The sequence below is a fragment of the Bombus bifarius genome, unplaced genomic scaffold, assembly GCF_011952205.1.
Source record: "Bombus bifarius isolate JDL3187 unplaced genomic scaffold, Bbif_JDL3187 scf7180000007996, whole genome shotgun sequence".
Taxonomy (NCBI): domain Eukaryota; kingdom Metazoa; phylum Arthropoda; class Insecta; order Hymenoptera; family Apidae; genus Bombus; species Bombus bifarius.
This window is the reverse complement of record NW_022884376.1, coordinates 4,044,510-4,069,550: the sequence shown is the minus strand read 5'-3', so window position 1 is coordinate 4,069,550 and position 25,041 is coordinate 4,044,510. Positions and strand designations below refer to the sequence as shown.

The 25,041-nt window shown below is 42.7% G+C and overlaps 1 protein-coding gene across 5 annotated transcripts in view; it reads left to right on the top strand.

Annotated features, from left to right (window-relative positions):
* The window catches only part of LOC117205859 (protein outspread), a 211,795-nt gene that overhangs the window by 107,962 nt on the left and 78,792 nt on the right, over positions 1-25,041 (top strand). For all 5 annotated transcript variants that reach the window (XM_033444636.1, XM_033444637.1, XM_033444635.1 and 2 more), the window contains exon 3: positions 12,367-12,432. In XM_033444636.1, the coding sequence (XP_033300527.1) occupies positions 12,367-12,432 (66 nt within the window). The remainder of the gene's footprint in view (positions 1-12,366; positions 12,433-25,041) is intronic.

Here is a 25,041-nt window from a genome sequence, read left to right as displayed (position 1 = left end):
ATGTCGAGGTTGAGCCCACGTGGGCGGAATGTTGCCTCCACGGCGAAATTTCGAATTTACATCCGAGACAGAACTCGGAAGCGGCCGGAAAAGGAAATCGGGGTGAAAGGTTATCGAGCAGTGTTCAACGCAACCACGCGACGCGACGTTCATTCGGAAGCGCAGAGTAGAGAAACATCCGGCGCACTTTCTACCGCAAAAATGTTAACCTGTCGTTCACTTTGCTCGTCAACCGGAGATCTCTATAATTACGAAGTGAAATGTTTATGAAAAGTCAGTTTCACGTAGGTCGATTTTTCATACTTTCGAGTACAATTTAATCCGAGTAGAAACGAAATAAAAAATATGGGACGAATAAAGGAAATCAATCTAACGAACAAACCATGAAACTTACAAGATATTTACTCGAATGTTTTTAGTATTGTTTGCACTTTCAAGCGCGTTAGGTCAGAGAGAAACTTTCTGACGACTTACGTAGATGTAGTATCTTTTTTGACTGGAACTCGAAGAAACTAACGTTAACTTTTTGCGTGTAAATTATTCTATTACGGTGTTATTGTTTTAGTTAATTAGTACAAGTGTGTTAGTACGAGACCCAGTACAAAGTTTTCATTAAATATCGCAATAAATAGTAAACATCGTAGGATAAGAAAATTGAGTGCGCGTACAATTATCGTTGAAAGCTTACGAACGATCGGCACGTTTGATCTTTCCCGTAGGTGTGGCCGGTTAAATAATCGTAAAGCGACGAATTATCGCGGTACACGGCCGGCAGACCGTGAAGGTAAAAATTAACGAGTCGTCGACACGTTGATCATCGTCTCGCCTCAGGTGAATTCGCGGGCTATTTCAACCATATCGCGAGCCATAGCGCCAGAAACGCGTTGACCCGCGACTCCACTTGCCCGTTTCTGGATAAACAGATCCATATCGTTACCACGCTCGTTTGTAATCCGCTTGGAAATTCCAGCGACGATTGCTAACAGCGTGGAAACGAACAATGATCGACGACCTGCTTTTCTTCAATTGCTTGTTAAGCTGGTCTTTCATTTTCTTTTTAACAGGACCGCTGATTGCTCTTGCAATTTGTATAATCACTGAGATCTAATACCATAGTAGTTACTCTGTGTACCGGATCATTTCTTCTACTTTTTTTTAGAAAATTAATCATTGTTTTCTCGAAAACAAAGTTAATGCGGGAATTTGTATGAAAATCTGGGTTAAATGTTTTCTTGTTTTAATAATTTATCCTTTAACGAGTCCTTTCGCTTGTTGCAGATGTATATATGTACATATATTTCTATATTGTGCTTTACGACTCACGTGTTTATCCGTTTCGACCCGTGTGTGATGTTTCATTTATAGACTCGGTTGGAATTCAAGAAATTTTATTTTGCATGTTTAGTAGACTCGTCGGATCGCCGTGACTCACATTTTCTTGAGCTGTGCTGTAATTTTTCAAGGTCTGGGTTTGCTTGATTTGCACAAACCCGTCTTCTATATTCGCTGCGAGTCCGTGATTCTCATCTTTTACGTTCATTCAAATTCTGCCTCCTTCTTGCATTCGTTCCAGGTCTGGTCTCTCTTATCTTTCTCGAGCGAGACAAGCAGACTGCCAAATGTTTGTCGAAAATGTAAGATACGTGGAAAAGTAATAACTCTCAAAGTAATTCGTTCGAAATTTTCCGCCACTCTGTTACTCTGTCGAAGGGTTGGTATAAAGCGTTTTATCTCGAATTGTCTCGAATTGCTAGATGTCTCGACGATACGGAAATATTAGGTCGTCCGGAAAGTGTCTTTCTTTCGCAAACGCGTTTTTCACAACAGTGCACGTTCATACAAACGTGAAACCAAATCTGTCGCGGTGTTTATCTCGACAGAACAAAATGGATCGTACGTAATTCGACAAAATAATACAAAACAAAAAACGTTGTCTATTATTTGCACAGAAAACGAAAGAAACTTTTCCGACGACCTAATAATTCTAACATTTCCTAAATCGTGATTTCTTCAAATTGTTCGTCGCTTTATTACACTGTCGAAGGGTTAATCACAAGCTTGTACACTGAAGTCTGAATATTCATCTTCAACCACATTTCCCTCGAATAACGATCATCTTTTGCATATGCTGTTTAACCTTCATCGGCCACGTTGACTCGAATTCCGCAATCGTGTTTCGCGTTGAACAGGTTCCCCGAGGACTCGCCAGCCCGTTCATCAGGCTACGTTCGATAATCGAGCCCTCGAATGTTCATCATCGGGTAACCGAACACAGCGAGCGCGACCTTCTCTACGATGATTTATCGCATCGTTTTAATTGGCTGGCTCTCGCGGCGCTGAGCCCTCGATGCGTTTCGTTTAACAAACGGTTTAATTAGAGAGGCCGCCGATTTTCCCGCGAAGAGAAAACGTCCCCCCGTCGTTCAACGCGTTAGATGAACACGCCAGATATTTTGTAACCAGTTAGTCACCGTGGCTACGCGCCGCTTTCATCAAGGTCGAGGATTTCTCTCCCTCGACTCTTGCATACGCGGGCTGATAACGTCGAACCTGCTCCCGACCACACGGCTCCAGATTCCCCTGCTTTTTAAACAACCTCGCTGATTTCTCTTGCAGACGATGTTTTCTCTTTTCCCCGCCAGTCGAAATAGAAACGGGCTGACACTGCTATTCTTTCCACTTCGTCGTTGTTGCACGCGGATCTTAATTTTTGCATTCTCGTTTTTAGATAATCGGCAAATTGACAAATTTATATGATATTTGCAGATAATTAATGGGAACATGTTAATCCGTAGAGGATGGAAGAATTGGAATCTTTCGATTTTTAAGAGGTTAGCGTTAGGAAAGATACCACCGTACCTTTTGGGAGGATGAAAAAGTGGAAATCATAGTGCACGTAGGAACTGTACGTGTAAAACACGTACTAGAAGTTGAAGAAATTTAGCGGTATGTAATTTGCCTGTGGAAATCTATCGAGTAGAGAAAAATAGAGGCTAAATACTGTTTAACAGAAAGGAGAGAATCTATTGGTATTTAAGTTTCAAGAAATTGACTGGTATTAATGGCCTACTATTCTCGTATTTAGCATTTATGAGATTTCCTCAGGGTTGTATTCATAGGTGAGAGGTATACAAACCGGTCTAATTATAGGTTTCCCGATATCGGGGGCGGTCCCTAATATGCTTTGTATCGGTTTAGTATAGGTCAGGTAAACGTACACCGTCTATGGTCTTTCAGCGTGAATAGAAACTCGTGATACAAGAATCTTTCAATAACAACGATCAAATTCTTCAAGTGCTAACGTATTGCATAACTTTTTCCTTTATCGTTGCAAATTCTACAATTAAATCGTTTCGATCGTAGCTTAAAAAGAATGTGTCTACGAGAACGATGCATTTAATTCGTCAGAGTATTTCGTTCGATTATTCATCTTTTATCATTTAATCCAATAAATATTTAATAGAATCTAGAAAGAATAAAGCTAGACGATGAAACGATATTCGTCGGAATATTTCTTTGCAGCATCCATTTTCACAGCCAATAAATGTTTATGTACTGTTCAAATTATCCTAACCGCTCCTCACAATGGTTCAGCCCGGTAAACGTTAACCGATTAGCAAGACATCGACTGAACAAGCGAACACGAGCGTTCACAGAGTACACGGGACATTCGTCGTTGACTTTGCCGGCGACTTTCACTCGACGACGAGAGTCCTCCGGTGCTTTCTCCGATGCACCTGTCTAGCTTTAATTAAATGCGGTCGGACGGCGTTGACTCGATCGGCTCGTTGCATTTCGGATCGATTGCGCGTCGAACGTGACCGCTCGCACCTGTGTGCACAGACCAACGAGATCGAGATCGATTCCACGTAAAGAGCCGCGCGTGTAACGGTAGCCGTTCCCTCCTACGAGAACAAGTAGATCTTTGTCTCCTACATATTTCCCATTCTTCCACAGAGAATTCTTTGGCTGCACGGCGATAATCAAGTAGCAATAGTGATTTATTAATATAGATGACGCCTTTGTTCGTACACAGGCTTATTATCAAAGTACTGTAGACCGAACACCTGTACAGAGCTTCTTCTACGAACGTATTTAATTGCGTGTTATACTGTACGAAATATTTCCAAATGAACTTTTCCATACAGTGGTCCTTTCGTTTGGAAGTTTCACTTGTAAAGAATCACATCGTATCGAGTATGGTAATAGAAATCTGGCCAGTTATGTACGGCAAAGTTCATTCGAAAATCGTTGTTTTCAATTTTCACGAAAATCCGCTACCAATTCTAATTAGAGATTTCCATACAGTGATCCTTTCGTTTGGAAATTTCAATTGTAAAGAGTCACATTGTATCGAGTATGGTAATAGAAATCTGGCCAGTTATGTACGGCAAAGTTCATTTGAAAATCGTTGTTTTCAATTTTCACGAAAATCCGCTACCAACTCTAAGTCGAGATTTCCATACAGTGGTCCTTTCGTTTGGAAGTTTCAATTGTAAAGAATCACATCGTATCGAGTATGGTAGTAGAAATCTGGCCAGTTATGTACGCCAAAGTTTATTCGAAAATTGTTGTTTTCAATTTTCACAAAAATCCGCTACCAACTCTAATTCGAGATTTCCATACAGTGGTTCTTCCATTTGGAAGTTTCAATTGTAAAGAATCACATCGTATCGAGTATGGTAATAGAAATCTGGCCAGTTATGTACGGCAAAGTTCACTCGAAAATCGTTGTTTTCAATTTTCACGAAAATCCGCTACCAATTCTAATTAGAGATTTCCATACAGTGGTCCTTTCGTTTGGAAGTTTCAATTGTAAAGAATCACATCGTATCGAGTATGGTAATAGAAATCTGGCCAATTATGTGCGACAAAGTTCATTTGAAGATCGTTGTTTTCAATTTTCACGAAAATCTGCTACCAATTCTAATTAGAGATTTCCATACAGTGATCCTTTCGTTTGGAAGTTTCAATTGTAAAGAATCACATTGTATCGAGTATGGTAATAGAAATCTGGCTAGTTATGTACGGCAAAGTTCATTCGAAAATCGTTGTTTTCAATTTTCACAAAAATCCGCTACCAACTCTAATTCGAGATTTCCATACAGTGGTCCTTCCATTTGGAAGCTTCAATTGTAAAGAATCACATCGTATCGAGTATGGTAATAGAAATCCAGCCAATTATGTACGGCAATCTCGAATTAGAGTTTGCAGCGGATTTTCGTGAAAATTGAAAGCAACGATCTTTGCACGATCTGTCTGATTCAAGTTTTTTCTTCTTCTGCGAGTATCCTATCGTATCGACGAGAATTATAAGCGATCGACATTGATGGCGCATAAAACGATCGATGTTCCGATCCAACGTCACGCGATCGCTATTATATAAAAGCAAAAGCATCGAAAACCTGCACGAGTGGACAGTGTCGTGATGTTGAGACGATTCCCGATACGAGAACGTATCATGGCCGTAGTCTGCGTCGATCGTGACGGATATACGTTGCACGGATACGATGATCAACCGCTAGGAAGTGCACGTAAAGCTGTAACGACCGATCTCGTCGTAGATTATTCTATCAAGGGTGCCAGCAGGCATGAACCGATGAAAAAACGCGGTAATGATTAATTAATGGATCGTTGTTGGTCTCGTAGCACGAATCGATACACATCCGATAGAAGAGACGAGATAACGATTGAGACAAAGACGATTGAAAAGGGAGAGACACGATAGATGTTCGATCGATCGATTTCCGACGCGTACGATGACGGTGGGTGTTTCCAGCCACCGATGGGCCGGCTAGATCGTGGCGCGCGATACATACGGTAAATTGATATATTCGCGCAACAGGAAAACCACGCCGGTAGCCTACATTCTTGATAAGACACCGTGACTAAACGTTGGCCTCGGTGCCCGCTACTCCTTATGGACGGTTAGGTGGTCGAAGATAATCGATAACCAGGAAGTACCCTGGTGAAATTGGAACGTTCTGAATCGGACCAACGGTGGATAACAGATCTGATTCGCAAGGTCGATGAGAACGCCGCGAATCGATTCGTTTTATTCGTGAGTTCGATCATGTGGAAGGATCGTTGTCTCGCTGGAAGTATCGTTGCCGTACTTTACAGAAATTTATGATACGTGTTCGTAAGAGAGGGATAAGTAGGAATAGGCGTTGAATTCGGACGTGATTGGGTGTTCTAGAAGATTTATCAAATTTTATCGTTGTCGAATTGCGACGATTTACGGATTGTATTGGATTAGAATATTTTTGGAATTCCTAGGGAAAATTAATATCGACTGTTATCGAGACGGAAGCGTAATTATTGGATCGTGCTCCTGTACCGTTTCAACTTAACGTTGCGAATCTGTGAGAGAACTCGATCGAAGCAGACAAGGTAGTCGGGGTACTGAATTGGCGTGGTAGGGAATGTTGAAATTCCTGCGGCACGACTATCCTCGAGGATCACCGGGAAATAGGATGGACTAGACTCGTAGTTGTTTGATCAGGGAAATCGCCAGCAGTATCGTTAGGTCACGTTACCGTTGAGGTCAGATTGGTCCCTTCAGCAACCTCGCCCATTCTCAGCTGGTACACGGGAGCTTAAATGATAGCGGCAGCCTATGCATGGTAGCACGCTACGCTATGACCACGCCACGCGAGAATCGTGAGGTAAACACGGACACGGAGTCGAAGAAGATACAAGCTGATCGGTGACCAGGAAGTCGCACGGGAAGTCGAGACGTTCGGTGCCAAGTTACCATGTCACGAACACCTTCTATGCTTCTTTTAAAAGATCTCTTTTTCCCGATATTCCTCGCGTGATAATTATTAATCTTTATTAACAGATGTTTCTTAGAACCTCACGTTATGGAGTAACGTAGGAATTCTTTTTTTATCGTCATCTTTTTCGTCAAGAATAATTCGATCGGGATAAGATTTTTACAAACGTTCGTATTAGAGTACTTTGTTTCTTTTTTATTGTATCCGATCAATTGTACTTGTTCATAATTACTCGACTATCTAGTGTTATATTAACGTGTCTACAACAACTATCTCTGTACGTATAGATCTACTGGTATATTAAATTTGCCTGAAGTTTTCCTTGAAATTTTCCTTGAAATCCGAGACTCCTCTCGTTATTGGTATTTTAATTTTGTCTTTTTTTTTCAGGAATTTATTTTATCGAATATTGTATATACGTTTTAATGATGTTATCCAATACGATCGCCTCGGTTACACGTACGTTGGTTTCGCGCCAACCATTCCGCTCTAAATCGTGATGGTATCGCTCGACGTTACGTGCATCCTCGCGCTGAACATCAGCGCGCATCAACGCGTGCTCCAACGATAATAAATTCGTCCGCGTTCGTTCTGGAAGCGCGACTCGCCTCTTCGTAGCCGGTCCCCGCTGACTGGACCGCTTTCTAACTTCCGTAATCGATGGATCTGCGGAGGGAACGATCGCGACGCGATAACGCCGCGGAGAACGGCCGGGAACCGGTGATTTCAACGCTCGGTGAGGAAACCTTCCCGGCGAATACTAAATAAGCTCGCGATGCCACCATCCTTTTACTCACTATGCAGATTGTGATGTTGTTTGCATTTTTATCTAGAGCTATTCTTAGCGAATTTTATTTTTTATTAGTCGATTTAATTTATCCAGCCGTTTTTATTTTTACTTCTCTCTAACCCTTTTAATTTACTTTTTTCTTTGTCGAAAACCGTTGAAATTGAAAAGCGTCATTCTTTATGGCGTTTTTATCAAAAGAGCTTTTAAATTATGACACAATCGCGTATGTTTAACTGATGTTATTCATATTTTTCAAACGTTGAAAAGAGTGGCAGAAACATATACAGGGTTGGTAACTGGCGGTACAAGCGGAAAGGGGGTGATTCTACGCGAAAAAAGAAGTCGAAAATATAGAATAAAAATTTTTCGTTTGAGCCTTTGTTTTCGAGAAAATCGACTTTGAATTTTCGCTCGGTACGCGTGCGGTACGTTATAACGGATCTCGCTGTAGATCGTTGTCTCGATGGAAAAATTTACAAAAAAAAAAAGAATCACCCCCCTTCCGCTTGTACCACCAGTTACCAACCACCCTGTATATTTAATCAAAATCAAATTTAGAGAATCGATGTTGATTGACAGCGTATTAAATTCTAAAATCTCTCTTCTATGAAACATCTAGACTGCCTGCATTCATTTTGCACGATTTCTATGACTAGAAACTTTGGCATACGATGTAGTCAGTTTAGCAACGATTGTGTGTAGTCTTGTGGCATCGTGCAAAATTCAAGTACGTATAGTGTGAGTTTAGTGATCATTAGGTTTAACAGTCGGATGTTTTGGATTAATGCTTTCGCTGTGAGCGTTATAAGCAGCGTGGACGACGCGACGCGTAGTTTCTCAAGAAAATCGTGTCTTCGGTTTTGTCTTAGTCATACGATTTGCATGTAGGAACGTAACGAGATACATGAATCATACTCAAACGTTCTATTGTATTCGTTCTCTGATGTTTTTTATGACTTTGCTATATTTCTCTTATCTGTGCATCGTTGTACACGGCGTGCAGTACGCGGGAAGCTGAAGCTTCTAATTATGCGAAACTTCATTGCTTTCGTGACACGAATCATTATTCAAATCTTACAGGCAGATTTTTGCATGAAAGACCACGTATTATCAACGATATATTTCAATATTCTGAAATTCGCTCTTAACGAGCATGCTATTAATCTCTCGCTTAATAATTTTGAATTATTCAGGATACGACAGTGTATTATTAGCGGTGATTGTAATTACTTGGACAAAAAATAAAGAAAAAAAAAAGGAGAAAAAAAGAAGAGGTCTCGAAAAATCGAAGTAGTAAATAAAAGATCATAAGACGAAGGATTAAAGTTTGACGATGATAAAAAATTTATCAATAGTGGTGTGTTCACTCGTAAACGCGTCAGTACGAATCTATATTATACGAGATAGAGTTGACATAAATTAGAGACGTGTCTAAAAGCGTGTCTAAGCGTTCTCTGGATCGTAGCGATGCGAAATTCCGCGTGTCACCGGTGACAAAGTGGTATGTTCACCTTTTTTATCCAGCTTCCCCCTCGAGGAAGCATCCCGTCCCGGATGATCGACGCGACGCTGGTGTGCCGATGAAACCAGAAGTCCTTGATCCGTGGGCGATGCAAAACGATCGTCGCTATACCCGGAAGAAGGTGCGGTAGGTCAGCGTTCCGAAGTTGCCTGTGTCGGACCGATCGATACTCTCCGTGGTTTCATTACCGTTATTTGATAAAAAATTGTACAAGTTTCGGTATTTCAGTACCTGCAGTTACCTATAGTCTTAAGAAATATCATTCAACGAAACGTTTCTCTGTTTCCGATTATTTGGAATATTTACTTTTCTTCCAACACAGTGATTTATAATAAATTAATCTACTGAGTGATTTAAAATTAAGCGATTAGCCTGTAGTTTCAGCGAATCGAAGCTAAAAAGTATTATAAATCATATAATATTTTTGGTATTCTAGCGTCTTCGATTCATTCGTATTCGATCGAGCGATTTTCTAGGACTGCGAGATAAGATGCGATCTAGAAATCTTACGAGGCAAATCTCGTTTCCTGTTGTTCTTTATCGCGGTATGTTCGTAGAAACGCATTTGGCGGGACAGATACAAGTGTTAAGAGAATGAGCCCAGGTCGTTATCTCGGTCGTAACTGTTGGAACGTCGGTGATTTTACTCATCGATGATCGAAATGAACAGAACGGGTTGAACCAGAAACAGCCTGGTTGGTGGGCGGTGTTAACGACCGGCTGTTCAAACCAGGAAGATGTGGTAGGTCAGGAATATGCGGGTCCCTCGATGCACGAAATTACGATGCACGCTCGAGAACAGACCTATTTCCTTACACAACGTCGACCGACTTTGATTACCAATCACCTTAACTACTTTTTTCTCTGCTTCTTTGCCACGCTATTCAGCGTTTACTAAATACATCCATTGTCTGTAAAATTAGAATTTTGATCATCTACGAAAACATCGTTGGTATCGAAAGTACCAATTCTTCGTCCTTAAATATTTAACGCAATCCATCCTACGCAGAATTTAACGAATAATTTAACCTGCACACAATCTACGTCACTATACACTCAAACGGTATAAACCATCAACCTAATCAATTTTAAGGTCAGACCCTACTTTATCTCTTTCTTTCTTCCTTCATCTGAAACAGTTTCTATTTAGAATATAACTACTACCATTATGCATTCAAAACAGTTCGAGCCATCGATCACACTGAATCAGTGTGGGCAACAGGAACACCAAGCCCGATTTTAAAATTAACATTAGACCCTACTTCGTCATCCCTTTCCTTTTTCATTCACGAAGCTTCCCCTATTGTCACGCACATGCATAGCCGCTTGGAAATTTAAAGCGCGTTAGAACTTGGAAAGAAACAACGACTTCCTCAAGCAAACGAATATTTTATTTCCAATGCCGCTATTAACACGATTTTGCTACGGCATTCAGACTGCGATGAATATTTTCAAGCGACGCTTGCAATCGCAATATGTTTGTCTATCAGAAGAACGTAGATAGACGCGTTGGAAACTTTCGAGCGAAAGTAACGTAAAAATATGATACTGTATAAAAATCAGCAGTCTAGCAGTCGTAAATCCAAAGCCGCGTTTGCAAACTGTTCCAAAGTATGGCACAGTAGCCGAGCGTGCGCCACTGGGAGAGGGATTTTGCGGATTTTCGCACGTTCCCCACGAGGTCTATTGAAGCGAGAAGCCACGGCGCGGAGAAGCGTTGCAGCTCGCTAGCTCGCGAGCGTTCCACGAGGAAGAGATTACGGGCTCGTTCCGTGCTTTCTCTCGCGCCGTCTCAATCCCGCGGCATTGTTCGTCCGCTTCTTCTTCCTCTTCCTTCACGAACAGATCTTCCCACGCACGTGCCGCGGCTCTCGCGTACGAGGCCCGCTGAATAATTACCAGATGAAGATACCGCCGCCTCGTGTAGGCTGAAATCTCGCCTCTCTCTCTTTTATTCCGTATCCCTCTTCTTATCCTTCTTCTTCTGTTCGTTCTCGGATGGAGGAGGATTTTGCAACGGTACCTAGGCTGCCTGTTTCGATGACAACGACGACGTCGCCGTCCCTTCGCGAATCATCAACCCACGAGAATCGACCCCTCGTGAACTGTAACCGTTTGCAGGGTGCCGGCGAAAACCAGTCACAGTTACGCGGTTAAGTTTCCATCGGATAGCTTCATTCTACGCGCCCACGCTTATCGCCTCGATATCGTTGAGATAGCGTGGTGGGACGCGAAGCCGCGTAAAATGTAGCCCTTAAGATGTAGTTGTAGTAGGTTGCACTCGATAGCAAACTATGACCGGACGACGGCAGAGCAGTGGTTAACGCCGTTGGTTGCGAACGTTCCAAACCAGGTTCAAATCCTGACACTCGTAGTTCGATTTTTTCTCCACGATTCCTAACTGAGAAGAAGGCAACCCGGATGAAGACAAAAATCATGTACCAGCAGCAGCACTGCCACTGACCCTACTATCCACCTCAAGGTGATCAGTGGGCGATCGCAGTGAACTGTTAACGCGATAATCGAAAGTGAAACTGAGCGTCGGTGGAGTGCGAAAATTTTCAAGCGTCTGGACGAAGTAGCCGGAGTTGTTGGATTTTTCTGGGTCTAATCTCGCTTTAGTTTTGACCAACGAAGGAGATTTCTCGATTACGATCCTTTCATATTTTCCTTCAATTTGAGAAACGTGGATTGACAGTGGCGCGAAGAACCTGGCAAGTTAATAAAATAGAGGGAAGCTCGCGACGAATGACGGGCTGACGCTGTACGGCTTCTTTTCTTGAGCTTCGTTCCTAATTAACGACCGCAGCGTGCTAATTGTCCAGCTGCCACGTCCAGAGACTTAGAGATTCCTGCATGTAAGTTGGACAAGTCCGGCCTCGCTTTCAGCGGAATTCTTTTCACTTGATGCAATAAGCGTTTCCACGAAAACGACCGGGTGTCATCGAAAGTGAATTCTTCGCGTTCTTCGTCCCTTGTTCCGGACTAATCGTTCCTTTTAACACGTTTCCAAGTTTCTAAAACTACTCGCGTTGAAGATACACCGTGATATATAAAATAATCTGAAAAACGATCAATTTTGCCGAATTTTTTGTCATATGTTCTTGAAATAATCAAATTTCTGTCTTGTATTATTACATAGATGGTACGTAGTTCTGCAAAGTTATCAAAAGAATTATTAATTTTGCAGAACTCGTCGTAAATATTTTAAACAAACATCGCATTTTTGTTCGCGAAATATATCACTGATAAATCCTTTTTAATTTATTTTTCAGAGATGGCAGAGAAGATGGTTCGTTTTGTACGACGATGGAGAGCTGACGTACTCGGTGGACGAGCACGTGAGTATCGTTAAATTATCGTTTAACGCAAATTCTCGATTCGATACACTCGTTGCAAACGGCCAATCGATGCGTTGTCGAAATCCACTTTGCCACTGACAGATCCGTTTAGCGTCCCGATACGGTTTCATCCAGCGAAAATGATCGTTCCACTAACGAAACGTTCAGCGTACCACTCGAACGCGTTAACAACACGAAACACCGGTCTTTCTTTAACACTCGAACGGTCATAACCGGAATGAACGTTCTCTGCGTTCCTTTATCACGATCATAATGGCTCTTTGTGCTCGATATACGAAGGACGTTCAGATGCGTATCATTCAAAAAGGAAACTCATTGTGCAGCCATGTCGAGAGTGAAAGTCCATTGATTTAGACACTCTTTAAATATTCTCCCCGCTATTTAACTCTGTAATTCTTGCAAATTACTATGCGGTCGTCCTTCTGCAAGGATAATAGCCATACTTGGATTAAAGAGAAAAATTCTAATCCATTTTTTTCTAATCTTTTTCTCGTAACTAAACGAAGCTTCGATTCGAACGAATTATCCTTCCCCAAAATATTTCTATCTTTCGTTGTGACAATTTCTGCTGTCGAAATCGTTAATTAAATTCCCTCAAAATACTTCTTTTAGTTGCTGAAAAAATTTCCAAAGCCTGATATACGAAGTGTATTAAATTACCAAACTTCCAAAATTTCCAAATATTTCGTTCGTTCGACCTAGCTAACTGAACGCAATCGAGTTATCAAAAAATGGGAAATGCAAGTCACGGCAATATTACTGCGAATTCTAACGCAAAGAGGCGATATTCCAGAGCGTACAAAGCGGCGCGGCGCGAATAGCTGACGGTTATCATCGTTGAGGAATCGTGAACTGTCAGGCTTGGAACATTATGGCAGGCAGTGAATCAAAAGCTGCCCCTTGAAGCGGCTCCCTCGGAGTCTAGGAGCAGCAGAGGTCGGAGTCAATTGTAGTTAGCGGCCAAGCACGGCCATCGTCAGCACCATCAATACCATCGACATCGTCTAGGCCGACGTGGACGCCGGAACAGACGCGAATCTCGCTGCTGGACTCTTCCTCTTTGACGTCGATGGCCGTGGTTACGTTGGAAACCGTCAGAATTGATTTAAACCCGGACTGATGGCTGAGTAAAGACCGTAAACTGTGTCTTCCGTGGTTTTCTTTAACGGTATGGACATTGTACTTTACCTGACAGATACGTCGGAAGTCTTTTTGCAAATTCTGGTTTCTGAATGGCTAAATTGTAAATTTAGACGTGTTCTTACGCGTTCACTGATCGAGACATATGCGTCGATGAAAATTATGGAATTCTAGTATAACATAGCCGGAGATTTTTCTAATTATCGAATCTAATTTCATCGTCGATCAGAAATTATCAGATATTTTATCAAAGTTTTTCACCAGTCGATTCGAGCTGTTTTTTTAAAATTAATTGTTTCTTGCGAAACGCGTATCGATTTAAAAATTTCGCCACTTTGTAATTGTTGCTTTCAAAACAAAGTCGACTGACTGACCAAAAAAGGGAAAATAATAATATCAGCAGCTTTCTACCTGAACCAATCTTATCCCACCGTTCAAGGTCTCCGTCTCGATATTATTTTCCCATACAACGATTGCTGATCTCGATCTAAAAATAAAATTATCATCTCGTGGCGTATTATCGATCTCGACAAAGAGTCCTCGACGAACCGACGTTAAGTATCCTCAACAACATCGATCTTAAGGACTCACGTTACCATATTATGCATTCGATAATGTATTGCCATACAGAGATTGTCACTTTCCTTTGGTCGAGGAGGATCGAACTTTTAACTGGATACCAAGGCGGTCCGTAGTTTATTATCGGCGCCACGACACGCGAAAACGAAATTAAAATAACGACGTTTGATGGGGGATGGCATTACGATACGGTGTTAAAGGATTCGCAATGGCCGATTTGCGCGCGCGCCCGACAACTTGGCCATCACCGAAGCCAGATTAATGGTTCGGTCGCGAGCCTTAAGAGGGCCATTCGTTTCGAGAATAATCTCGGTCGAAAAATGCGAAAAGATAATGCGCTACGTACGGCGAATGCGTGTCTCTCCCTTTCTCGCCCTGTTCTTCGTCGAGTCGTTCTGGGCGTCCTTGAGATGGAATGTGAAATTGGGCTAACAGGTCGGAATCATCCAGACGTTGCTGGCGCTTCGTACATTGTTGCCAACAACCTTTCGCCCGTTTTATTTATAATTTATTTACAAAAATTCTAATTATCTTGCTTTGTTAAACTTCTTCCGATCAAATTTCTCTCCGAGTAGATAAAAAAATGTATTCGAGCTAAGTAGACGATTTAGTGGACGGCGGACTTTGTGTGTATAGAACATGCGAAAATATACGTATAAGATGTTCAAAGTACGGCGCTCTTTATAGCGTTTCACAGGTAAAACAATCTTCTATGCAGGTTCCATTTTTTTTTATCCACGAAAACGTTAATTTCCATAAACGTCCACGGTCGAACGACAACGAGATTCTAAATATAGAAACTTAACGAAACTTCAGAAACAGGAATATCCAAATCCTCCTTCGTCAAACAAATGTACACAGAGTCAAGCATACTCGATCACTTGCATCTTGCTCGACCACGTAAATACGAAAACTCTTCTCGCTAAGCCCAGCATCTTCGAAATGCTCTCTCCTCTGTTCCACGCGAAGTCGCAACCAGCGAATCACCGATCGAAAAAGGTAGACGAGGAATGGTAGCGTCCCGTCGCGAGCATTTATCAAGGTTCTCTGAACGGGACAGGCGTAATCCGTTCGATAGGGCTGGCGCGGGCCTAATAATCGATAGTTAATTGGAATTGGCATTTCTCAAGGGAACTCCTCTCGCTACCTGTTCGTTCGTCGAATGGCTGGCGCGTATCTACGCGAAATGGCCACCGGTGGCCAATTATGCAAATCCTCTTACGGGAAAAGGACGAACCGAAGCGCGGGGGATTAGTCGTTTGAATTGGAAACGATTAACCGCGTTACGCGAGCGATCGATGCGGTTCTCGCAATTATCGCCAGAGCGATTTTTCTGCTCGAAGATCGAAGAAAGAAATTGGATCGGCCGATCCGCCATTAATTACCACGAGTACTTACTTACTCGCGATAAAGCCGCGAGAGCGCGAACGATTCGTTTTCTTCGTCGTCGTCGTTGTTGCGTCTTTTCTTCCTTTTCTCGATCCGTTCGCTTTCTTTCGTCATGGCTGAGGATGGCCTCTCGAGGCGAGCTGATCACTCGCCCCGATTACCAGCTTCTACGCTCCGCTTGATTTACGCGCGCCTAATTAAATGAATTAGCCACTTGACACCGGCGTAAATTACGAGTCGATCGTAGCCTCTTTATAATATATTTCGATGGTTCCCGGGATGATGTTACAGAGCGGGACGTTGAAACTCGAAAGTACCACACTCGACGAACACTCCGGCTTGGCTAATGTTTCTTTAGTAGCATTAGCAGAATTTGTAGATCGTAAAGTGTCAATGAATATTCGTAATCGTGATTCGTATTTTGCAAGTGAAACGCGAATAACATCTTAATACAGAATCGCGAACGCGCAGTCCTCTCGTAAATAACAATTTCTGCAAAACCATCACCTCCATCTAACGTCATCTTGCGAACAACTTGGTCAGCAGGGTTTACGGTTACTCGCAATTAAACTGTACTGTAATTGGCGCTGGAGCACCGTTACGATATTAACGCGACCGGTAGGATAATCGGTAGAATCGTAGGTGGAACAAAGGCGTCGTTAATGGCCGCGTTTTCCCCCGGTTATTATTCTCCACGCTATTACGTGCACGGTTCATTAACATTTATCGACGACGCAACCGTTGCGTCTCGCCTGGTCTGGCCGATGGCTATCGTTTAATTGGGGTCAGCTGATTAACTTGGCGTTTAGGCGAGCGAGTAGTTACGTATACAGAGCCTTACGAGGGGGGAAGAATAAAAAGAGAGAAGACGATGGCTGGTTCGCATTGTTTGTTCGATGTCGTTATCGGCCTCGTCATCTCGACGTCGTTCTGGCGTTCTGCAACGTTACCTCATCGACGACACGTTTCCTATTAGTCTCGCGGCCTCAGACGGCTCGATCACGTTAACGACAGCGTGAAAACGATCCATTCGATGGGACTTTTGTTCGACGATTTGCGCCATTAAGCGTTGCCTGGCTGCACCCTTCGTATGGGATGCGCCGCGATCTTGCGCCTCTTCAACCAAGAGGGGCGTTGCTTTGTGTTATGACATCGTGATAAAAAATGGTTTTGGAATTTAAGAGGCTTTGCGGTGTCGGCAGAACAAGCGCTTGCGTTCAGACGTCATTGTGTCGAGTCTCTTCGCTTTCTATAGGGAAAATAATCAGCGTGTCTGTGATTTGAATTTTTTGACATTTTTTCTTGTATCTAATTATATGCATATATAACGGTGCATCGATACGTTGATCTTGTGCTTTCGAGATAATTGCTCAGGGAAACGCTTCGATCCTGTTGATGTTATCTTATTAGATAAGGAGGAACGCGTGGATGAATCTGTAATAGAAATATACAGGGTGGTTGGTAACTGGTGGTACAAGCGGAAAGCGGGTGATTCTACGCGAAAAAAGAAGTCGAAAATATAGAATAAAAATTTTTCGTTTGAGGCTTTGCTTTCGAGAAAATCGACTTTGAATTTTCGCTCGGGACGCGTGCGGTACGTTATAACGGATCTCACAATAGATAGTTGTCTCAATGGAAAAATTAAAAAAAAAAAAGGATCGCCCCCTTTCTGCTTGTACCACCAGTTACCAACCACCTTGTATATAGAAGTAAGTGTAAGTATAGTGTATGTTGATGCAGATCTTCACTTTAACAGTGTTACATTACCATGGAATGTGATAGGAAGCATGTTGATACATTTACAGCACCTTTGCTTTGCTAATGTCCTTACATTACCAAAAAAATTAACCTTAGTGTGTAACTCTAGCTGAAAGTTACAAGACGTTAGAAGTTACAAGCGATAAAAAGCTACTTATAGCTCTTTGTTTCTAGACCTTGTAACCCAAAACAACATTCATATTCAAGGGCACAATAATATGGACCTCTCCATTTTTTCAGTTCTATTTACTTCAACAAATTCTATTTTCTTAACGTAACGGCGGTATCGGGTAACAGGTATACAATAGAAAAATGTAGAGTTTTTCTAGAAGTAATTACTTCAACAGATCCAACATGGAGTATTTATTATATGTATAATTAGAGGAAGAATACGATCAACGAGACAGCACGAGTTCGACGAATCTGTCTTTCAAATCATAGAAAGCCAGATGTTTTACGTCGATAGGAGAATCACGTACGAACCGTACTCACCAGGTGTAAACATCGTAGTATCGTTAATTTCTCGATGCTGTCGACTGTCTACGTCCTTTTCGAAGCGGATAAAGCGAAGCCGCGACGATCGTATTTCGTACGCGTTTTATCGCGCTGAAACGCAGCCATAACGTTAGATTTTTGGGAAAACGGTACCGTTATCATCCCAACGCTGCCGCCGCCGCCGCCGCGTTGGTCTTAGGTCAAGCGAAACCGGAAAAGGTGAACGAGCAGGTGCAAACGCAGCTTGAATTGCATCGTTAATTTTTTACGTCTTGGAAATGATTGGATAGTTTATGTACGCCGGAGTTTCATACTTCTCAAATTCTAACCAACGTATTCGCGGTAAATCTGCTAGCAAATCCACTCGAACGAAAACTTTCGTAAGAAAGCCATACTTTACAATAGAAAATATCGGGAACTTCATGCTCCGCGATAGAAATCTTTAAACTTCGATCCTACGATTATCCAACATCCTCGGAATATTCCCCATTCTCCGATGTACAAAAATACGTTTCCAATGCGAAGCAACGTATTGCCCTATACTCGGATCAATGGCCCATTGCCGATAACGCGCCGAGTATCTACCGGTTTAATACCCCATTCCGGTGGTCTGGTACAGCCCCTGATCCTCCCTTATTCCACGAAGCCCGTTATCGTCCAGCGGAAACTGTCGGCTCGAAGCTGATTCGAAGCGGCGAAGATAACAGAAGCTGGTACCGCTAACGTAGAGACGTGGGCGCGTCCATTACCCAACTCTTCAACCTGTTCGAACCGCAATCAGGCTCACGCGAGACTCGACGTCCGACGATGGCTTGAAACTAGACCGAACCAGCGACGGGAGACTGTAGCTTAACGGGCTGTAGCAACGTTTACTCCCCTCTGTTGTCGGTCTTTGTTGGTCCCTTTAACTCCACGTCTTCCTCCGTTTCTCTTTCGTGTTCGTCCTTCTAGACGCGCTATGCACGGCCCTCATGGTGAACAGTTAGCCGGAACACGGAAGCTGGCTTTTACGGTTCAATGGAATGCGATCGGAGACCATCGGATCGATTCTGTCGATTCGACGAAATATTCGGCTTGCAGAAGATACTTGTAATGATAGTCGGAAATACGTTGATGTATTAGGTTGGCCGAAAAGTTTCTTTCGTTTCACAAGGTGATAATGAATGAACAACAATTTCTGTTTTATATTGTCTTATTGAATTAGGTGTGACCCGGTTCGTTCTATTTCTATTATTAGGTTCGTGCATAATTTAATAATCTAACGTAAAATGAAAGACACTGTGCGTCTATTATTTCCTTATAAAACGAAAGAAACTTGTCGGACAACCTAATATTTGGCGTTTAACGGTGTTTCTTTCTAAAGCGAGCATCTCGCGATTCTTTGATTCGTTGGGTTTTAATTGGAGATAGGCAATTGTTAGGCTAATTTTGGTTAGTCTACAAGATGTTTGATCGTTGGGAAGATGTGTCGTTTATGTTGTATACATTTTGAAGTAGTTAGATTCGTTGAATGTTAATTTGTAAAATTGTTATTTGATAGATCGGAAAGTTTAAGGCGCTTAGAATCACTGTTTGCGTGTTTAAACTAACGATTTTAGTTACATAATCTGGCATTAACGTAAGAGAAATTGGAAAACTCGACTGCCTTTCTCCTTTAATTCTAATTTGTACGGTAGTAGCGTGGCTGATCGAATTTCCACGGCGAACGAGATTTCTAGAGAAGGTTGCAGGATTTTCACGAAGGGAGAAAAGCTTATTGGCGCAGGTATCGAGAGTGGAAGGCGGACCGGACGAAAGCTGTGGCCACGTAGCGGGGCTGAAACTCATTTCAAAAATTCCTGAGGGAGAAGTATGTAATTATCTGGGAATAATGGACACCCTAGGCGGCCCGGGTATCTTTGGTCCAACCGACTAAACCCATCCGAGGCGCCAGCGGATTTATTGTCCACGTTGACGGCACAGCGACGTATAAATTACAATTTCTTTTTATCCGTATGGTCCTCCGGGCTTGTCGCTGGTCCTAATTCGAATTCTTTCCTCTTTTCAATTTTTTGTGCCACGCTAATCTTGCAAGCACCACTTATCGTTGTTCTCGAAGCTTGAAAACCAATCTGTAACATCCAAGGAAATTGTATTTAGCCGTCTACCATTTCCAAACTCTATAAAACTCGGGTCCTGTCATTTTCTTTCCACCATCTTTCGTTTCCTGCATTTAATTTAAGATATTTAGTTATTACTTTAGAAGAATTTCAAATATTTCGACGCATCTTGTAAAATGAAAAAAGAAACGATAGACGACGCGGTAAAAAGTTTTATGGAGATCCGGAAATTTATGGTATGCGACGCGACAGTCGTCGAACTTCGACTGTGAAACAAAAAATGCAAGGAAATCGACGACAAATCCAATTTGTGGAAATCCTCGCGATAAATCTTACCTCTCGAACACCGCGTTCTTTTTTCTCAGAAATCACAAACACTTGGAAAGAATCTGTAGGAGAAAGGATCCAAGGAAGAAAGATTCAGAAGGCAGCTGGATCTTTTATCGGTCGTAGTTCTCTTTCTCGAAACGGCCTTTGTCAAATTTTCTGTAGACCCGACCGGTCAGAAGACTGGTCGACCTCTGGTCTTGGCTTTTTCTTCTTCCTTTTCCCGCAGACATCCTGTTGTCGTATTGCTCCCGTCCATTTGTGGCTCGATCCGACGTGGACGAGGCAAGAAACACACCGCGACCGTGGATAAGGGGATCCTCGGGTGGGACAAGGTGTCAGCTAACCGCAATTATCAGTAATGATAGCCTCGTGAGGGCCCGTTCTAGCGGCGACAGTTATTCGCCGCCATATTGATGACCGGTCGCGCATGAACGAATGTACGTGACCCCACGGGATCATTGAATCATACCAGGATCGCCAGTTTTCCGTTACCTCTCCTCGAACGCACAATCACGCAGACACAGCAGATTCAGTTTCCCTGTGCTCGCTGCACCCAGCAAATGGAAAGGAGGTAAGGGTCTTTTTCGAAGTGGTCGCTAAGTCGATGGATGGTTGTCGTCTTCGATTCAAAAATATCGAAAAAATTCTCAAAGACTCGAAGATCCGAGGATTAACAAATTCGAAGCATCGATAGTTTGATGGTCGAGAAGAGTTCAAAAATTCAAAGATCCAGGTTTTAAGGACTCGAACATCGAAGAGTTCGATGACTCGCAGGTTTAGAGGTTTAGAAAGTGAAAAATTCGACCATCGTTTTCATCTCCGTACGTCCAATCTGCCAAAATCTCAATCCCTTGTGCTACCTTCTGAAAAATTCCAATCTCCTCGCCATCCTATACGTGTAGCGTCTGCTCACGATCCCGTAGCTCTTCTCCGCGAGAGCACGGTCGCGATTATTCTCGCGGTCGTTGGCAGCGGTCGAGGCAGAGAGCAGCTCGCTCGCCAGCCGGCCGCGAGCATCGATGATAATAATTATCGTGTTACGATGGATGACTTTCTCATTCGTCTGCTGGCCGGAGCGTCCGCTTGCACTCTTGGTTGGCTGTCTCGATTGCCCCGCGTGTGTGCACAGAGGAGATATCGGATCGTTTGTCTCGAACTGTCTGCCGCTTCCGTCACTGGGTCTCGCGAGCATGCGCGCGCGCGTACGCTCGGATCAGCGTGCACAGCCACGTATACGTCGTTACTCGAGCGGATTCCTATCAGTGACATGCAAATCGATCTCCCGGCTCGACCTTTGCTACGAAACAGACGTATCTCTGGTAGGCGGTGGTGTATCTACCAGCCACGGCGTACATATTTACGTGGAGCTATCGTTGACTTCGATCTATACCCTTCGGTGGAACGTTCTTCCACCCTTCGAAGCCACGTTTCGCCCGCCACAGCCTTCTTCTAGCTTCTCCTTCGCTTCTCTGTTTCTTTGGCCGTGCTTCGCTGTGCTTTTGTTTTGTCTTGCATGCTTTCGGAGAGCTCCGCTGGTTTCAGGGGTTTCTTTGGTATAGCGGCGATGGAACGTTAAAAGTTTATGCAGATTTTTAAGGCTCTGCGGTTCTGCGTTGAGAGAGTGGATTTCAGGTTTGACACGAAGAACGTACGCTTTTGTGCTACAGACGAATTTAGTAGAAATACCGGTTAGAAGCTTGCAACCGCTACGTATTTCGTCAGGCTTAAAATTCCGAAGAAAACGTTGATTTACAATTCGATCTCTTCGTAACGCTTCTCAACGAAGAGCCTATCGAAGAAAATCGCTAATTGCTAATTTCACTGCATATGGCGATTGAGGGGACAGGATCGCGGTATCCTGTTTGATGTAAACGAAAAGAGTTCGAAAGTCATAAGCAAAAGTTCGAGAACCAGAAACTCGTTGTAATTGTTAACCCCAACGATCACGTCACGAAAATAACACGTCTCCATCCGACGTTTCTCTAAAAATTCCTTACACCGAAATTGTTAGAATCAAAGAAGCGAAGAACCCCGAAGCGAATTCCCTCGAGCGAATCCTTTCTTCTCTTTATTTCATTGAGGAAACGAAATCGGGGGTTCACGAATCGTCGGTTTTGTACCGGTGAAAGAGGACTGTTCACTAGGACAATGAGAGGTTGCTTCTTTCTACGTTGGTTCATCTTCCTTTTGAAAACTGGCCTTCAACCACTCCAGGGCTTTATTTGCCTGGTGGCCCTGCTCTTTTCTCTCTTTCCTCCCCCTCCTGTCCCTCTTCTCCTTCTTCTTCCTCGTCTTCTCTGGTCCAGATGCTGCACGAAATCAGTGAAGTGTTCTTACCGGTGAGAGCTGGCCCCACTGTGGCGCCCAAACGAGTTTTAAATTGCATCGGCCAGGCATTTGAATGCGAAAACACGCGAGGATGCAAAACGGCCCGTCTAAACGCACCTGATTGTCCAGTTCCTCGCTCTAAGTTCTTCACCTCCTCCTTTTCTTACCCTCGAGGCTCCTTTTAGTCGGTCGTATCGCGACTTTCGACCTGAACCACGCTTTGACGACGTTGCTTAATGTTTGCGACCTGGTAACAGGTTCTTGATTAGGATAGAAGTCTCGCGGTATAATCACTGATCGTGTAGGTTTCAATGTGGCGTATGCGAAGTCTCAGTTAATGGAGGCTTGGGGCAGTAGATTGTTTCTGTCCTGAGATTCGTAGAATTTTACGTACGTTTGGGTCTTAGCACCTTAAACTTAATTAATTCGGTATATTAAAACTTCCAAACGATATCTGAAACTTTCAGAAAATTATGACGTGGCTCGTTGGACTTTCCGATGCGTTGTTACGATTGCGAATCACTCGTACAATTTGTTTTCATTATTAAAATTAATTTCCTCGGAATTACAACGCAACCTATGTATCAGTATGACGAAATGTAATTTCAACATTTCATATATTTTATTTTATTATCATTTTATATATTTCTACATACTATGCATATACATTCTGCGCTTCACCTTTATTATATTAATTTCATATTATTATTGCGCGTACGTAGGCGATCTCTATGATATCAGTCTCGAATTAACCACACATTTTTGCAACACATCTAACCAACGGAAGGTTGATACAACGTAATCGTCGAAGTAATTACAATTTTTGTATCAATACTGTAAATCTATCTACTTTACGTCGTTAACTAAAATCATTTTATTTCAATTGATCTAGCGTGTTTGTCGCGAATCTTTCGAAATCGCACACACGCACACACATATATATATGTACGTATATATTGGCCGAAGGCGATGCAGAACTCGTAAAAAATTGGTCAATGAGGACCATCGTGCGTGGAAGCAGTTCGGCTTTACGCAACGTCGTCGTAACTCAGATTAAGCCGACACGCGCTGCGCCCAACCACCTGTCGCATAATTTCCGATCGAAGTGCGCGTTCCTCTGGATCTACGGGGGCCTCGATCGTTTGCCTCTCGACCGGTGAAAATTCGCGGAATCGGTTGATTTACAACGAGCGAAACTACGCCAGGAGCGGCGACGAATTACGAGTCGGGACGGCGGCCGTTCAAAACAGTTGTAGATCTCCGCCATGATAAATTCCGCGTGACGCTTTTATCCCTTTCTCTCTTTGCTTTTTCGATAGTTTGTCGCGGCCTCGTAGTCCTTGAACGTGGAGTTGTTCTTGTTGGGTTTGGTAACTCGCGTTGGATTGGGTGGAGTTTAACGTTGCTACTTCGGATTTGATTTCTTATTTACGCGGTGTAAATTTAATTTTTCTAGGTTTTTCATTGCTCGTAGCACGAGACTATGCGAGATCTACAAGACTATTATGTCGCAGAATCGAGCGTTAATCCTAGGATTATGCGGCTTAAGATTCTTGGCTTAAGATGTTAGCAGTGTCGGAGTTTATGATTCGAATTCCTTCACACCTACTTTATATCTTTTCAAACATTCCAATTCACTTTCATTACAATGATATCTTACGTTACGAGAGAAAAGAAGAGGGAAAAAGGTATATATACAAAGGTATAACTTAGGATCGTTTGTAGTACATACGTAAAATCCTTATGTCTTCTATCGAGAGACACTGCGAGTCACTCGTTCAGTAAACGAACCCAAGTAACCTGTTACCTGTGTTTCAGAGTTCCGCTTCTCTTTCGTTGGCTTTGGTGTTGGAAATTGCGAGCATTAAATAATACATACAATTTACTCAAAATGCCATATTCGATATATTTTGGTATATTTTTATATGGGTACAGCTGAAAGCCATCTCGAGATTCAACGACGTACGCAAGCGTTTGCGATACACGTTTCGATTTTGGTTTTGGGGTGTACATATATTTTGCGTATTTAACGGGTAGGTAATGACTTCGATCCATAGTCCTTAGTCACAGCATGATTCAATAAGTCGACCAAGCTTTATCTTCCTTTTTGTAAAAATAATACACACTGATCGACTTGCTTTCAATGGTATCTCTACTCCGTGGTTTATCATATCGGCTGAATTTTCTGAACCACGTTTCAGAGAGAAGCAAATAACCAATGTTAAATCATTGGACAAGTTGGACCTGTCATTTTCTAAGAAATATGTTCAGCCTTTAAGGCGTATGACAACCTGCAGCATAGTTACCAGTAAAAATAATCGAGCCCAATATACATTTCGAAATGTTGGCTCGTTTCATTCCGACGTTTCGTGTATCGTTCGAACGAATGATTCGGCCAATCGGATCGGCCACGCCACGAAAAAATTCAATTTACCAGCTGTCCAGATTGACGAGGATGAGCCGTGTGTTT